The sequence below is a fragment of the Pezoporus flaviventris genome, unplaced genomic scaffold, assembly GCF_033815535.1.
Source record: "Pezoporus flaviventris isolate CSIRO_AGI_PZ_B2104156 unplaced genomic scaffold, CSIRO_AGI_Pfla_v1 ptg000414l, whole genome shotgun sequence".
Lineage (NCBI taxonomy): Eukaryota > Metazoa > Chordata > Aves > Psittaciformes > Psittacidae > Pezoporus > Pezoporus flaviventris.
In genome coordinates, this window is record NW_026892961.1 from 89,377 (window position 1) to 106,585 (window position 17,209).

General features: G+C 43.7%; 1 protein-coding gene across 8 annotated transcripts in view; it reads right to left on the minus strand.

Moving 5' to 3' along the window:
- LOC133263685 (golgin subfamily B member 1-like) overlaps window positions 1-16,932 on the minus strand; it is a 45,466-nt gene extending 28,534 nt beyond the window's left edge. Inside the window, exons 1-10 of one of the 8 annotated variants that reach the window (XM_061443549.1) lie at window positions 16,863-16,932; window positions 14,312-14,429; window positions 13,563-13,715; window positions 12,648-12,800; window positions 9,146-9,304; window positions 7,075-7,197; window positions 6,532-6,645; window positions 4,466-4,877; window positions 3,705-3,796; window positions 3,325-3,421 (exon numbers count right to left, since the gene is read on the minus strand). In XM_061443549.1, coding sequence (XP_061299533.1) covers window positions 3,325-3,421; window positions 3,705-3,796; window positions 4,466-4,877; window positions 6,532-6,645; window positions 7,075-7,197; window positions 9,146-9,304; window positions 12,648-12,800; window positions 13,563-13,715; window positions 14,312-14,425 — 1,417 coding nt within the window. In that variant the 5' untranslated portion in view covers window positions 14,426-14,429; window positions 16,863-16,932. Of the gene's footprint in view, window positions 1-3,324; window positions 3,422-3,704; window positions 3,797-4,465; window positions 4,878-6,531; window positions 6,646-7,074; window positions 7,211-9,145; window positions 9,305-12,647; window positions 12,801-13,562; window positions 13,716-14,311; window positions 14,792-16,679; window positions 16,752-16,862 lie in introns of those variants that run through there. The other 7 variants (XM_061443550.1, XM_061443552.1, XM_061443551.1 and 4 more) reach the window with 7 other exon arrangements.
- Window positions 16,933-17,209: the final 277 nt, after the last annotated feature.

Here is a 17,209-nt window from a genome sequence, read left to right on the forward strand (position 1 = left end):
TGTTTTGAAGTAAACATGTAGGCACACATGCATAGGAAAAGACCTTTTAAGTGATGTGACAGTGAAGTTCTAGAAGTCACTGCATGGTTCAGGTGGAATTCCTTTCCACAAAGGAAGGACTTGCTTTTATGGAATCCTTCCAGGTGCATTCTGGATATACTTAACTCAGGACATGATAACAGGAGGACTTCTGTAAGCAATTCTGTAAGGCCTTTGACAGGATTCCCCCACCAACATTCTTGCCACTAAACTGCAGAGATACAGGTTCGATGGATGGACCGTTGGATGGATAAGGAAATGGCTGGATGGTTGTGTGCAAAGAGTTGTAGTCAATGGCTCCATGGGCAAGTGGAAACCAGTAATAAGTGGTGTCCCTCAAGGGTCCATACTGGGACCAATACTATTTACTATAACACTGTACCTTGAAGTCAAAAACTGTGGGAATTCATCTTTTTATACTACAATTCTGACAGAGTGGTAATATTACTGCTACCAGTCTACATGACTAGACACTCAAAAACAAAGTCTTTTTTTTGTTTTAATGTGGCACATGTATGGGCCCTTTACTGTTTCAGCAAAATGTACCAAAAATACCCTCACCAGGAGCACAACCTGCAGATTGTCAGCATTCTGTATCAGGGAGGAGCTGCTACTTCAGTTTTATCTTGCTTTGTACAATCTAAGAAGGTGCTAGTGTGCAGTGTCTTGGAAAGAAAAAAATTTCCTACCATCCTTAGGCATAACTGACATTCAAATAAACCAAAATATTCACTGAACTTAGTATGCCTATCAAAATAAAGACAACCTTGGCACCCTTTTATGGAAAAGCTTACATAATATTACCTCCTTGCTTTCATCCTAGTTTTTTCATGTCTTCTCCCTGTTCTTTGCAATATCACCATAAATCATACACGCAGGAACATGAAACACATGAACCACACAGGTAACAAGTTGTACCCACTCATGGCCAAAACACCAACCATCGCTTCATATCACAGGACACCACCATGCAAGCAAGCCAATGGATGCACAGTCCAGATGGTTTACTTATTTGTCAGTCTGTTCACTGCCTGAGATTCAAGTAGTTCCTCTTCCCATTAAAATTAAATTCTATTTTAATCACTGGAAAGAATCATAAAGGGATTTTTTTAAGATCTTGGCAAGAAAAGCATAATGAAACAGTAACCATGGTCATGTTACAAGCTCAGGAGTGTGGCATTCTAACTAGAAGGAAGTGTAGCAGGAGGGCCAGGAGATCTCCTTGGATGGATAAGGAGCTGCTGAGGAAGCTTAGAGGGAAAAAAGAGGCTTATAAAAGGTGGAAGCAAGGACAGGCGGCCTGGGAATAATACAGGGATGTTGTCTAGGAAGCTATGGGCCCAGGTGAGAAAAGCTAAGGCCCAGTTAGAATTAAACTTGGCTGGGGATGTTAAGAATAACAGGAAGGGATCCTATAGGTACACTGCAAATAAAAGACAGACTAGGGGCAAAGTGGGCCCCCTCAGGAAGCTATCAGGAGAACTGGCTACCTGGGATTTGGAGAAGGCTGAGGTTCTGAATGACTTCTTCGCCTTGGTCTTCACTGGCAAATGCTATGACCACACCACACAAGTCTTGGAAGGCAGACGCAGGGACTGAGAGAATGAAGACCTTGTGCCCACTGTAGGAGAGGAACTGGTTCGAGACCATCTTAAGAACCTGAACGTGCACAAGTCCATGGGACCTGATGAAATCCATCTGCGGGGCCTGAAGGAGCTGGCGAATGAAGTTGCTAAGCCACGGTCAATCATATTTGAGAAATCATGGCAGTCAGGTGAAGTTTCCATGACTGGAAAAAGGGAAATATAACCCCCATTTTCAAGAAGGGGAAAATGGATGACCAGGGGAATTACAGACCAGTCAGTCTCACCTCTGTGCCCGGTAAAATCTTGGAGCAGATTCTCCTGGCAGGCATGCTAAGGCACATGAAAATCAAGGTGCTTGGTGACAGCCAGCAGGGCTTCACTAGGGTTAAATCCTGCCTGACCAATTTGGTGGCCTTCTATGATGGGGCTACAGAACTGATGGACAGGGGTAGAGCAGTTGATGTCATCTACCTGGACTTGTGCAAAGCATTCGACACTGTCCCACATGACATCCTTGTCTCTAAATTGGAGAGACATCAATTTGATGGATGGACCACTCGGTGGATAAAGAATTGGCTGCATGGCCGCACGCAAAGAGTTGTGGTCAATGGCTCAATGTCTGGCTGGAGACCAGTAACGAGTGATGTCCCTCAGGGATCGGTGTTGGGACCGGTCTTGTTCAACATCTTTGTCGCTGACATGGACAGTGGGATTGAGTGCGCCCTCAGCAAGTTTGCCGATGACACAGAGCTGTGTGGTTCGGTTGATACCCTGGAGGGAAGGAATGCCATCCAGAGGGACCTTGACACGCTTGTGAGGTGGGCTGATGCCAACCTCATGGAGTTTAACCATGCCAAGTGCAAGGTCCTACAGCTGGGTCGGAGCAATCCCAGGCACAGCTACAGGTTGGGCAGAGAAGAGATTCACAGCAGCCCAAGGAGAAGGACTTGGGGGTGCTGGTCGATGAGAAAATGAACATGAGCCAGCTTCAGTGTGCGCTTGCAGCCAAGAAAACCAACTGTATCCTGGGCTGCATCAAAAGGAGCGTGACCAGCGGGTCAAAGGAAGTGATCCTGCCCCTCTACTCTGCTCTTGTGAGACCTCACCTGAAGTACTGCGTGCAGTTCTGGTGTCCTCAGCATAAAAAGGACATGGAACTGTTGGAACAAGTCCAGAGGAGGCCACGAGGATGATCAGGGGACTGGAGCACCTCCTGTATGAAGACAGGCTGAGAACGTTGGGGCTGTTCAGCCTGGAGAAGAGAAGGCTGCATGGAGACCTCATGGCAGTGTTCCGATATCTGAAGGGGGCCTATAAGGATGCTGTGGAGGGACTCTTCATCAGGGACTATAGTGACAGGACAAGGGGTAACGGGTTAAAACACAAACAGGAGAAGTTTAGATTGGATAGAAGGAAGAAATTCTTTACTGTGAGGGTGGTGATGCACTGGAATGGGTTGCCCAGGGCGGTTGTGAATGCTCCATCCCTGCCGGTGTTTAAGGCCAGGTTGGACGAAGCCTTGGGTGAGATGGTTTAGTGTGAGGTGTCCCTGCCCATGGCAGGGGCGTTGGAACTAGATGATCTTAAGGTCCTTTCCATCCTAACTATTCTATGATTCTATGTTTATTAGCTAAAAATAGGCAAGAATAATTCTTAAATTCTTTAAGAATATTAAAACAGGTAAGGATAATCATACCACCTTCAGTCTCCTGCATTTCCAAGTTTTTCGTGGGTAGAAGTGAAGTCTCTTTCTGATCCTCCTGATCTATTATTTTTTCCTGTGAAGTTGTTTCATCCTATTTAAATACAGGATGGAGGGGAGAAAGATACATTTCAATACAGTTTATACATGCACTTTAATCTTCCAGTGAACCAAATCCATTAGAAATTTTTAAATTACTCAGACTGACTCCTATTTCTTCCCAGGCTTCCATAGTTATAAATTGTCTGCACAGCAGCTAAGAGAACCCATAAAAGCCTTTCTCAAGAATATGGCAAAAAAGAACTTCAAACATTTAATTCCACTTCAGTTCTCCAGCATATGGGAAATTTCAGGAGACTGATATGAAAAGATCATACCTGTTTCTCCAATTCATGGACCTGCATTACTGACTGGGATTTCAGCTCATTCTGACAGCAGACAAATTCTTCAGATTTCTGTACAAGTTCTTCTAATGGAGAGGAAAAAGTGGAATTAGGGTGCAGACTCGCCTTTTTTGCTGAAACATCCAATTTACATGTATGCACAAGAGTATATGAGATCACTTATCTCTCGGTCACTGCTTCAGTTTTGGGACATAACAGGGCTGGGAAAAAAAACCCTTTCAAATAGTAGCTTGAGGCAAGATCAATGTTACTAGCTCTAATACGAGCTTAGAGAGAAAATGTTTTCCTTGGTTGTTTTACTTATAATTTCAGTAGAAATTCAGACTCTAATGAAAGTGGCATATCTAAAAATAACTTACGTAAGCTGACAGAAACAAATCCAACAAGTTATTAAAAATTAATTAAGAAACTTCAATCTGTTTCAAGAAATCTACAAGCCTCGAAAGATCATAGGCTGGGACAGTACACAAGAAAAGCATCAGATATGCTGCCCTGCTCTTACACTCCTCCTCTTGCAACTGGCTTTGTTCACCGCCAAAGACAGAAACGTGGGATCACAATAAAGAGATCTTTAGTTTGATACAATATAAGCCCTCCTATGTTCCTCTGCAATTAGGAACTGTTATACCAAGACTTTCTTATGAGTTACTATAAATACAAATACAAATAGAAGGCAGCTCAATGATCCTTAAGCTCATGAGAACGTGCTTCACTGAACCACTGTGCTTGCTTACCCTGTAGTTTCTGTATTGTAGCACTGTTGTTGGCAGACAGCATCAACAGCCGGTCAACATCCTCTTTCAGCCGATCATTTTCAGCTACAAGGGCAGCATGGCTAGATTGCAGCTCTTGCTTAGCCACCTTAAGACCACTGATCTGCAGGTTTTTCTCTTCCACCTCCAGCCTTTGTTCCTTCTTCAGGTCTTTACACTTGGCCTCTAATTCAGCTTGTGCTCTTCTTGCTTCTTCCAGCTGCACCGAGAGACACTGCACCTCCTCCTGCAAGCAATGGGAGGACAGCTTCCTCTCAGCTAGTTCTAGCTCCATCTTCTCTCTGAGATCCTGAGACCGTTGTCTCTCTGCATCTAGGCCATCCCTCAGGGAACTTAGATCCACTTCCATCTTCTGGCACTGACCTACAAGTGTCTGTAAAAGGATACGGAAATTAACTCTCAACTAATTCAACACCTTGCCAAGGCAAAATACCCAAATTATATTTTAAGCTTGACATTAAATCCTTTTCAAATACCTACATAGCAAAAAGGAGGAAATAAATATAGCATAAATCTCAATTTGTTTGAATGAAACTCCTCTACTATTTGCAAATTGGAAGAAAGCAATGCTGGGAGAAAAAAGAACTCTGAATTTTGGTATAGAAAAGTCTTAATTTAGAGGAAAGGAATGTAAAGGAAAGAAACAACAGAACAGTGGCCATGAGTTCTCTTTTAGAGGAAAGAAAGCTTCCCAAAAAGGGAAGGATGGCAACAGAGAGGAGACTCAACAATTACAGTAAAATTAAACAAAACAAAACAAAACCAGAACAAAAATGCATGTGTGAAATGGGTTTAAAAAATGCTGAAATAGGCAACTGGAGGTAACAGAGTGCTTCATAGTGCTCTATGCTTCAAGAAAGATCCCAGAAAGTGGTTGACATTGATCGGAGATTTAAGAACCACAGAACAGAAAGAGACCATACATTTGCCAGAACTCCTTTCATCATACTTCCTCCTCCTGGAGCGGTGGAGGGTCAGAACAGCAGCATAGCCGGTTTCAGGAGGAGGCTGATGAGGAAGAAGCTCTCTTTAGCTATGGATAGGAAGAGAAGCTTCAGCCACATGGCCTCAAGATCTTCCAAGGTCTCTGTCTGACCTTATAATGTACATGAGGGGAGTTAAACACACAGAGGGGGAGTCAGGGAACCCCAGCATCCATGCCATTAAGGCATCTATGCCACCACTCCACAGAACACCCTGGTGAGCAATGTAATCAGTAGCAAGTACAAATCAGCTCACTGAGGTTCTTCACCTATTCCTGGTGGTAAGAGGTCCCACCAGTAATCCTGGCTGTGACACACAGTAAAAAAAAAATAAAAATAGAGTAGTGTGTGTGTAAAAGTTATCAAAGCGAGGTTCAGCACTAGACTGGCTAGAGATGGTGCAACCTTTTAATATGAGACCAATACAGTATTTTTCTAGAGGGATGGAGAATTATTTTTAGAAGTTCCGATATTATTAAAAAAAATAATTAAAATACAGTCATCCTATACCTGCAAATGAGCCTTTGAAGAGACTGCATACTAAACCCTGTCTCAAGAGGCACATGTATATATAACCATATCTGCACAACTTGACCTCATTCTCCTCACACTCCAAAATGATTAAATGAGAGTCAACACCTCTCCAAAAGCTATGTCATCTTATCAGCAAGTTCTCAGCGAGACATATCTCAGCGAGACATATCAAAGAATATCTGTCTATGCTCTGATCTAGCCAGGACAGTGCAGTCCAGAAACAGCAGCATGGAGTATGGATAGATTTTGTCTCTGTTCACCTGCCCAGAATATGGGTCACTAGAGGTGGCTGCTGTAGCATCCCTATTCCTGTTGTTTGCCTGCACCTACTACAACCTATGCATAGAAACCTGCAGCTCTAAAACATGAATGAGGGAGCCCCCAGCTGAGTTCACGATGGAAAACTGGTGCCAGAAACAACTTAATCTGGTAACTTCTGAGCTACTGACAAATGACACATCCACCACTTACACATGAGAGTAAGGCAATAAGCAAAACATGAAAAGGTACCTGGTTTTGTTGTTTAGCAGTACTTAGTTCCTGTTGCAACAATTCTACCACCTGAGTTCGCCCCAGAAGAACTGCTTCCTGCTCTTCTAGCTTTCTCTGAAGTGTACGCAGGTTCTGTGAGAAAGACAGTGCTATACCAGTATCTGGGAGGCTAACATAAGAAGGCAGGATTTCCTGGTTTCATCCATACATCTAGTTTTCGTAACAGTTACTTTAATAGCCTGGATAACTTAACTTTTGTTAATACTTATTCTGGAACCCCTGTGCAGTGGGAAGAGCTCACCATTGCTTCACAAAGAGGGAACTGAAGCACAATGATATAATACTTCTTTTAAACTGTTCTTTCTTTTTAACTGATAGCAAATGAGTGTTTTGAAGCTAGGACTCTGAAAATCCAAACCTGCATTTCCCCAAAACCCAAACAATCAAATCATATCTCTTCTCACCCCGAGTTACTTTGATGAGAATTGCTCTCTTGGGGTGTCATCAGACTATCAAAATTTCTTTTCCTTTCTCATCCCATAACAAGATTATCAAATATACCTGCTGCATTTCTACTTCCAGATCTGACTGGGCCACTATCTTGAGCAATTCAGCTTGGTGCTGGTGAGTCTGCTCCTCCAGGAGAGCTTCCTTCTCTTGAATCACTTCCTGCAAGGAGCTCAGCTGAAAACATAAGCTACAAAGTAAACAAAACAAACAAAAAACCCAACAAACCAAACCCAAGAAGGTGATGACCTTGACAGACACACAGGCTTGCTTTCAACATGCACCAGCATATTATGTATGCAATTAGGTCTTCAGCTTTATAATCCTATATGCCACCTTGGTCAAGTGGTACCTTTATCTGTCTAATACGTATATATTAACTGATAGTATTTCAGAAAGCAAAACCATAGAATTTCACCTAGAAATAAGCAAAATGATAAGAATATGATTACAACGTAATTCCAAGTCCATAAAACTTCTGGGGTTTTATTTGTACTGGAAAAAGCCCAATTCACAGATGAAAAGTTAAACCTGCAATGCAGAGTATTAACAGAAATCTTTCTAAAAATAAGCACAATGTAACATAAAACAGCTGTTACTTTATGTGATAAAAAGCTCCTCTGCACATTCACAGTAGAACACAGAGGGGCAATGGTAGGTCTAGGAGCTGAAAGAATATTTTCAGACTGGGGGTCAAAGGGCCTGTGTGTCCATGGTACCAGCAACTGTGGAGATTAGAGCAAGTGAACTTCAGTGCAGTTCTTCTGCACTTTCTGCAGTGGGACCACAGGTCAGAGTGCCTGTGTGTATATAGGGCCAGAAACAGGAATGAGTGTCAGTGTACAAGTCATTGTATGATCACTAGTGAGGATCAAGCCAGACTAGCTGACAAGTAGGCAAAGTAACCTGGGAGCTAAGACAGAGAGGGGATGTGGCCCAAGAGACCAACCACAGGCAGACTTGGCTACTGGATGGACCAGGGAAGTCCTGGCCAGCTACCAAACACCACAGGGTGTTGAAGGTCTCCAAGGATGAGACCTGCTTTTAGAGTCACAGAAATCAGTGAGGCTGGAAAAGACCTTTAAAATCATCAAGTCCAAGCCTTACCCCAGGACTGCCAAGCATACCACTTTTGTGTATGTGCAAATCTCTGAGGGAGCTGGCTACTGGAGAGACCAGGAGAGCCCTGCACATCCCTGTGTCTCTAAAAGTGAGAGCACATGGAGGTTGGCCACCAGAAGGATCAGGATCCCTGGTCAGGTGTGGTAATGGGGTACATGTGTGCACGCAAGCATTAACACACACATTTTTCTAAAATGCAAGCCAGCACAGGGGGGGTGGCTATTGGAGGGACCAGTGGAGTCCCAGCCAGCTCTGTGCACATGTGTGAGCAACAGCTCTGTACCAGCAGCTGGAGTGGAACCGTGGGTCCTGAGGCTTTGCATGTTCACATGCCAGCAACTGCAGAGACCTGAATCCAGGGACCAGTTACTGGGCAGACTGAGTGTCTAACCACAGGTTTTGGCAAGATCCACAATGTACATCTGTATACTCTCATCTGAGCTGCCACAGAGGGATAATGTGAGGATGCTGAACTGTGTGAGTGCTGGGTGCTTCTGGCTGTTATCTATGTGGCTGGTCATACATGTATACAGGAGTGGCACATGTGCACCAGCTAGAAACACATTCTCAGCCACATTACTGGCTGGACTGAGGAGCACGGAGCTTTGGCAGCCTTGCCTCTGCCAGGCTGCAGGACTTAGCCAGATTCCCTAGCAGCAGCATGGCCTCAGGAACAACTGAGTCTCAAGTTATCCAGTATCAACACACATGGGAACGGTTCAAAGCTGCACCAGAGGAAGTTCAAACTGTACATTAGGAAACCTTTATTTACCAAGAGAGCAGTCACACACTGGAACTGGATTACCAGAGCCTGTCAGTGTTAGAGGCATTTGGACAATGCCCTTAATAGAAACACTAACTTTTGGTCAGCCCTGAAGTGGTCAGGCAGCTGAATTAGATGATCACTGCAGGTCACTTACAGCTGAACTATCATTCAGCTGCTCAGTGTAAATAGCGGGGTGGGAAACAGACACAGACTGATGAACAGATAGTTTTTCTGTACCTGTGTGGCATATTTGATTTCAGCATCTTTCAGATTCACTTTGGCTAGAGCCAGCTGTTCCTTCAGATCCTGAACAGTCTCTTCTCGCTCCCTCAGGAGTTCTTTTAGTGCTTCAGCTTCCTCTCTATGCCTTTCACTTGTATTTTGGTTATTCTGACACTGCCAGAGGAAAGAAGTGGGGAAGAAAAACAGAAGAAAGTATTGCTGGTCAATGAAAAAAAAAATAAAAAATTTGGAATGCTTTTGCATGCTGGCTTCTTGACCAGATGCTTATTTCTACAGTTCTTAATTTTTTTAAACTTTACATTTTCTTTGCTTCTTTAAATGAAGTTGTCCTATATCATGTAACCACTTTCCCTGTTTCTGCGTAGATATGAACAAGGTGTCTCATTAGGAAGTATCAAATCACTTTGGAACAGCTAATACCATGAACACTTACCACAAACTAATATATATCATGTTCTTAAATAAAATATAATATTTAAACTACAATATGACCAGCTTGATTTGTGAGGCTTTTTAATTTCACAGATTTCTATAATACAAAAAATTAAAGTTTTTTAATTAGCAATAGAAGAGTATTCTCCATGTGACGAAAGGACAGACATTAAATATTCTAAATGACAGAAAATGCCTGTGGAAATCTCTTTAGACTAAAGGGATTTATAATAATGAACCTGTTAGAAACAAGCAAAGGGAACATGCAATCAATCATCAATTCTGCTCCCCTCTAAGGCACTAAAATCCTCTGTTTATGACCACCAAATTTAAACTTAGTCAACATTTTGCATAAAACACATGCTTCAGCTATGACACCTCAGACACACCAACACACTTACACCTGCACTGTCTTTCAAAGACCACCTGTATGGCAAGCAATTCTGAAACACCACAGTTGCACCTACTTAGCACAGAGTCAGGTATCAACCATGTCATTGAGAAGCAGGAAAAATATCCTTCTATTGTTATGATCTCAGCACTCCCAACTACTTCAAGCACTGAGTACTGGGGGCTTTTGACTGAATATATACAAAATGTATCTTCCTTTTCCTTGTTACAGGTATTGGGCCAAAGATCACCAATAACATATGGAGCATATGTGTATTTACATCCTTTAAACCCATTCTGAAAAATTTATGAAGGCTAAAACCACGATAGCTTGCAAGTCCATGTAATAAGAATAAGCAAGAAGTTGCTGTTGCTCAAAATACATGCCACTTATAGAGGTCTTTAGAAGCACACAGAATAGGCAGACAAGGAAAGCTCTAATTCCACTTAAGCTCAGTAGAACAGAGGAAAAAAAGAAACAACAGAAGTGAAGAAAGCTGTAAGAAGCCAGGGATAGATACAATTTATAAGGCTGGGGCTAAACAGGGGAAAGATCAGTGGATTACTTTGCTTTCTTAAGACTAGCTTTCAGGGCTTGGAAAAGATTCTAGTAAAGTCCTTACACACTGGCCACTACACGAAGTGCCACAATTAAGGAGAGTAACACAACCACAAAGTCACCAGAGCTCAAGCTTTCAAATATAATGTTTTTCCAAAATGTATAAATTAGAACATAATTTGTGTTTAGCCACTTTAAAAGTTTAAGCGGAGTCTCATCTGTTCTGCAGACACATGCCAACTATTTCATAAAAAGTTATAAGCTGGTATTTTGATTCTCAAAATCAGGCAGTCAAATATCTCATTGGTACTGTTACATTTTGGGCTTTTAACACAGAGCCTTTCCCTGGGCCCCCCCATAATGAAGAGGGATAAAAAAGCCCTTTGCTGTATTCATCCCTCATGATTCCCAAAGGAATCACTAATGTTCAACACCTCAGCACAACATACAACCCTAACCTAAATTTCTCCTCTTCAAATGACAGGTATCTGTCTACAAAATAACACCATTACTCAGGACAGCATCTACATGAGAAGTAATTATAAATAACTAAAGAAATCTGTAGCTTCTCAGTAGGTCTAACCTCACAAGAAAGAATCTAGAAAGTGCTTTCTGGGTCAAATACATAATATTGGAGATAATTGCTGTAACATGACTTGTCTTAAATGATGTGCTAACCCAAAACCAATAAGGCCATTTCCATACCATTTCCACCGGAGACAGCATCAAGGCCTCATTCCTCCAATTAGAAGGCCATTCATTGTATTCAATGACTAATTTACACCCATCCATTCACCTGCAAGTACTGTCCTTTCACTTTAACAGTTCTCCCAAGTTCTTGGTGTTTACCTTCCTCATACTGTTGTAGAAATTATGTTTCCTCTCTTCCTTGGGTTAACTAAATAGCCAAGCTATTTTGAGTGTCTAGTAAAAGCAGCTACTAAGATGATAGGAGAATGGAAAGTCTTTTGCTGCTCTCAGAATTTCTCTTTCCTAATTCTAAGTGAGCAGAACTCCACACAAGACATTGCCAGGCTTAGTAAAATAGCTGGAAGGGTAACTTTGTCTTACGTTAGGAAAAAAAAAAGAGTAGGCCTCTTTAAAAACCACATTACACTCACTAACTGATAAGCTTTTCCTCCTTTTCCTTCTTCTACTGATAAATTTGAATTTTGAAGCAAGAACACTCATTAGTCCGTAACAGCAAGTCTACATAAGGTAATGTAACAGCACACAGGTCTGCAAATGCTATATATGCATAAGCTAAACAAAGCCTGTGCACTGGCACAGGTGGCCCAAGGATGATGTGAATGTCCCATCCCTGGCAGTGCTCTTGAACAGGGATGGAGCAACCTGGCCTAGTGAAAGGTGTCCCTGCCTGTGGCAAGAGGTTGGAACTGGATGATCTTAAGGTCCTTTCCAACCCAAACCATTCTATGATTGCAAATATCACTTGATGTCCTGCAAACTGTTTAGACTTTTATTACTTCTCCCTTGCCTAGTATTACTAACTTTAAACAAAACTATGTGGTCAGCAGAACAATTTTAGGTTTTAAAAAATTACCAGCATGAATGGGAGCAATAGCTTCTTTAATGTCTTGATATAGAACATTTTTCCCTCATTTTTTACCTAGCTTTACACAATTATGGCTTGTTAACCATAAAACTTTGTGGTGGCACAGAAGCTACATGGCTGGAAATCAGGTTTTTTATATTTAAGTTACTGCCTTTGACTTTTAATGGCCTCCTTACCTCCTTGTTCCTGAATTCCAGCCAACTTTCCCTCTCCTTTGCTTTACTCACATGACAGGTAACATTTTGAAACTTACAGCCCACACAGGCAACTTCTGCAGGGAAGAACTTTGCATATCTTCAGTAATCTGTTGTAGCCAAGTGAAACTGGCCCATACCCTTGAGGAGATCAGGTTGTGTATTCCAAAGGCATCTGCAGTACAAGAAAGCTAGACAGACCGGCTTCCTACAGCACAGACATCCTTGCTAACAATGTCCTGCTAACAAGACAAGACCTGCCAAGCTCACTGGGACCTAAAATGTAGGGTGGCACCAGATTATTAGTAGATGCTAACATCTTTTAAGTAGCCATGTTCTCCCAACCTTGGGACACACTTGCTCTTCTGGTAAGGTCTGTGCAGGCACCAGTGATCCTTTCTCTGTCAGCTCCTCAATGCGTTTGTTCAAAGAGGCCAGTCTGGCTTTGGCCTGAAGTTTAAGCTTCATCAGCTTGGCATCTGCAGCTTCTCGTTCTTCCTGGAAAAGAAGGATACAAACTGCACTTAAATGTCAGTGCCCTCACCCTGAAAGCACCACTTGGAAAGGTTATGTAATTTGTCTGTCTGCTGGTCTTTGCCCAAACCTGCCTTCAGTAACAGTGCTACCTAAAACACATCCAGGAAACAAATTTGCTCTGGAACACTAAATACAGCAGAACAGTTCACTTGTGCTCTAGCATTTTCTGTTCAAGGGACAGATCACTTGAGGGACTTTTCCTAGCAGTTAGTACAAACTCAGTTTGACTTCCTCTACTATATGCAGTCCCTCAACAACATCTTAAGTAACTGCATTTTCTTTCATGTCATGGCTCAGGATATTTAATATTTACCTTTGGTTACATACCAAAAAAAATCACTGGGCTATTGGGTGACTACAGCACAGAATACACTGTCTCAAACACTCTGAAGTGGGTAAAGAAAAACCTTACAAAAAGATGAGTATTTATTGCGAGCCACCAGGAAACTGCAGGGGCCTTGAGGAGCTCTGAGATAAAATGCTACATAACTTGGACATAACTTATCTCTCCTAGGAGGAATTACCTCTAACCAATACAAACAGAAGCTATCCTTCATCTCTTGGCTTAGGGTCCATTCTTTGTATTCCAGTAATTCTCTGGAATTGATGCATTTAGTAGTGAAGGTCTCAAATGTTCAAAAGAAACCAGAAACTAGCTTGCACAGAAAGCTGAAGCAGCATTTTCTACTCTTGCTCCCAGGTCCCCAGTGAAGGAAATGATACCTTTAGTACAGTTTCTTTTTGCTGGAGCAGGGTATCCTTTTCTCGGATCAAATCCTTTAGCTGAACAACCAGTTTTTCTGTTTGGGCCAGGCGCTCCAAGAGCTCCTCAGGTGCCTCCTCCATGCTTCCTGCTTCTGGTTCTACAGCTTGTACCTGAAACAGTGAAATAAGTGCTCTGGAAGGAAAAAAAAGCCTCAAAAGTCCAAAAGGGCAACATACAGGTCAAGCCTTCCACTGTCAGGCATTCATCCAGAGCTCCCCTTTACACTACACACAGTCACTGGTACTCTTAAAAAAAAAATAATTAAAAATCTTTCTTAACCCAAATTCCAGTTTGTTTTCCAGGATTACCTTGACATATGGAAATTAAGGAGACAACTAAGCATGACAGATTTGGTGGCTTTTATGATGGGGTTGTGACACTTACAGATAAGGAAAAACTGACTGATGTGCAAGGCATTTGGCACTACCCCAATGACATCCTTGTCTCTAAATTGGAGAGACATGGATTTGATGGATGGACCACTTGGTAGATAAGGAATTAGTTGGATGGTCACACTCAAAAAGAGCTAAGGTCAATTGCTGACTTAAGGGGTCAGGAATCTAAGAGAAGCAGAGCAGAATGACAGCTTAGTCTAGTGCTCAGCAATGAAGAAGTAGGAAACAATTCTCACTGCAGTCAAATAATTCACACGCCCCAACCTATCTCTCAATAAGATCTGAAAGTCTTTATATAACATTATACTTACGGAGACAGAGGATTCAGTAACTGAATCTCCAGCTTCAGTAACTGCATCTCCATCATCGCCTGACAGCTCTTGTAAAACAGTACTTGCTAAACCTGACAAACGGCTCAGCATCATTAGCCTAAAGCAAAACAAAGAATCAGAATACAGTTACAGAGACAAAACTGCTAAGAAGAAAAGCATCACCTGATTTAGGAATGATAGAACCAACAGATGAATTATTGAAGTGGTATTAGAAATACAGAAGTAGAATCTACGCATCTGCAGGCATCCACTGTAACCAGAAATATGTGTGGAGCTCAGCACATATCTGCATGCTACAAGCATTACAATTTCAAGCATGCATACATGGACTATGTAAAGATTCCCTGGTCTCTGTCCAGGCTGGCTACATTAACCCAATACCGAACTCAAGCTAATACGCCCTACTTACATGGCTTGGCTCACAGCTGGCCTCCTTAAAATGCAAACAGAGGAACTAAGGTCTGCATCTATTTGCACATGGTATGGCCTGTTTCCTTTCACATGCAAATAGGTGCAGACAGGCCTTAGTTCCTCTGCATTTCGAGGTGAACTAAACACAACAACGGATATGAAGGGGAATTAAAAGTGATTCTACAATTATATAAACAGCAACAGGAACCCCAGGGAAAACACAGGCCCACTGCTAAATGGACACAATCCTGAACAATGTGCTCTAGGTAACCCTGCTTGAGCAGCAAGGTTGGACTAGATGAGCCCTGGCGATCTGTTGCTACCTCAACGATTCTATGATTCCATAAAAGTGACAGTGGACCTGACCACAGAAAAGGCTGAGGTACTCACTGTCTCCTTTCCCTCAGCTTTCTGTGGCAAGACCATACTTCAGGAATCCCCATCCACTGACACTTGATGGAAAGTTGGAGAAAAGAAGATCCTGGTCCTGGAACAAGCTGTCCAAAGTGGTGGCAAATGCTGTATCCCTGGCAGTTTTCAAGGCCAGGTTGGTCAGAGCTTTGGGTGACATGGTCTAGTGTGAGGCGTCCCTGCCCATGGCAGGGGGTTGAACTGGATGATCTTAAGATCCTTTCCAACCCAAACCATTCTATGATTCTATGAACTAGCACAATGTAGCTCTAAATACTGTCCCAAACCCAACAAGCCACACATGATGTGGCAGCTGTCTTATGTATTAACATCAAGGACTTGTGGCAGGAATACCTTGATGCTTGCACTTCATATTCACTTCTGAGTTCGTAGCAGGAAAGCATTATAAAATGCTGGCCGACTTCCTCATAAACAGGAGTAGTCAAACACAAAAGGTTATTCTGTGTTCCACCTCCTCCCCCAAATAAAGTAAACAGTACAGCTCTCAGAGGCAGGACTATTGCTCTTCCAGGATCATACTGACTTTGGTATGAATTTCCATTTTTGTAATGAATTGCAGAACACAAAAGCCCTACACTGTATTCATTATGTGAGCCCTTACAGCTTGTATCCTGTCTGTAGTTTAAAATAGTGTTTTACTCGGCATTCTTGTTGTGAGACTTTACTTTGAACACTGGGGCTACCAGTGGTGCTCTAGAAAAGGCTACTTTACTCTGATATATAATTCTCCTACCAACCCAAACAGCCTAAGTCCATTACTAGCCACAGGACAACCTGCATGCGAGCTATAAGCAGTGCATAAATCCATGTATTCTACCTCTAGGTTTCAGCCATAGGGAAGATAGACTTGACAGTGGCTTTCCCTAACTTATTTTAAGTTTATTCTACGTAAGTCTAACTCCTTGCATTTCGTTTCTTTTTAAGACAACCACGCATTGAAGGCATTGCTGCTTTACACCAGCCCTGGATCAAACCTCTTGAACTGTGCAGAAGTGCTCGGAAAGGGACACGGATCCAAGCAGAGCAACAGATCATGACTACCGCAGTCACCTGGTGACAGGCCTCAGAAGCCAGCAACAACCCTTCACCAAGGGAAGGGGTGATACGGCTACAAGAACACTTGGATGCCCCACCAATCCCGCAGATACACCGAGAGCTTAGTTGTGCGCAATATCCCTGGCCGGCCTCACAAACCAGAAGCGTTTCCAGGCCCGGGTCCACTGCCGGTTACCGCTGGGCACCACACTCGGACCGTCGGCGAAGGACAGAGCTATCGCAGCGCTGGCACCGACGCACTGGGGCCGGGCCGGGCCGCGCCACGTAGCCCAAGAGCGAGAGAGCACACTAGCCCGCCCGCTGCTCCTCACCGCCCCGGACCCCAAGAAGCTGCCAACCAGCCCCCCTGCTCCTTCCGGCCTTGCACGCCGGCAGGAGAGCCCCAAAGCTGCACGGCGTAAGAGGCCCAGTCAGGGACCACCGCCGAGAGCCGAGCGACAGCGCCTACCCCGCGAACCGCGCACAGCGGAGGTACAACACCGAGCGGGGAACCACTGACCTGGCGACGGAGCCCGCCCCGCGAACCGCAGCGGAGGTACAACACCGAGAGCGGAACCACTGACCTGCCGACGGAGCCCGCCCCGCGAACCGCGCACAGCGGAGGTACAACACCGAGAGCGGAACCACTGACCTGCCGACATCACGGGCCCGCCAGCCGCAACGACACCCCCACCTCTCTAACCCAACTCCGCCCCCAGCCAGCTCACACCGGAACACCTCTCAGCCGCTTCCGCCTCCCAGCGGGCCAGCCAATCAGCTGCGAAGATACGGAGATAGACGTAACCATCAGCTAATTGAGGCGGAGCAGCCGCCTTGGCGCCATGGTTATCCTGCAACATGGCACAAAGTCACCAATCCCGAGCGGCCTTCTGGGACACGCCCAAAACCAAGGAAACAACCAATCAGAAAGGCGCTCTGGGTCACAGCTGGGGGCGTAGCAGTGACTGGGGTCGGGTGGCGCGGGTGTGGGCCGGGCGG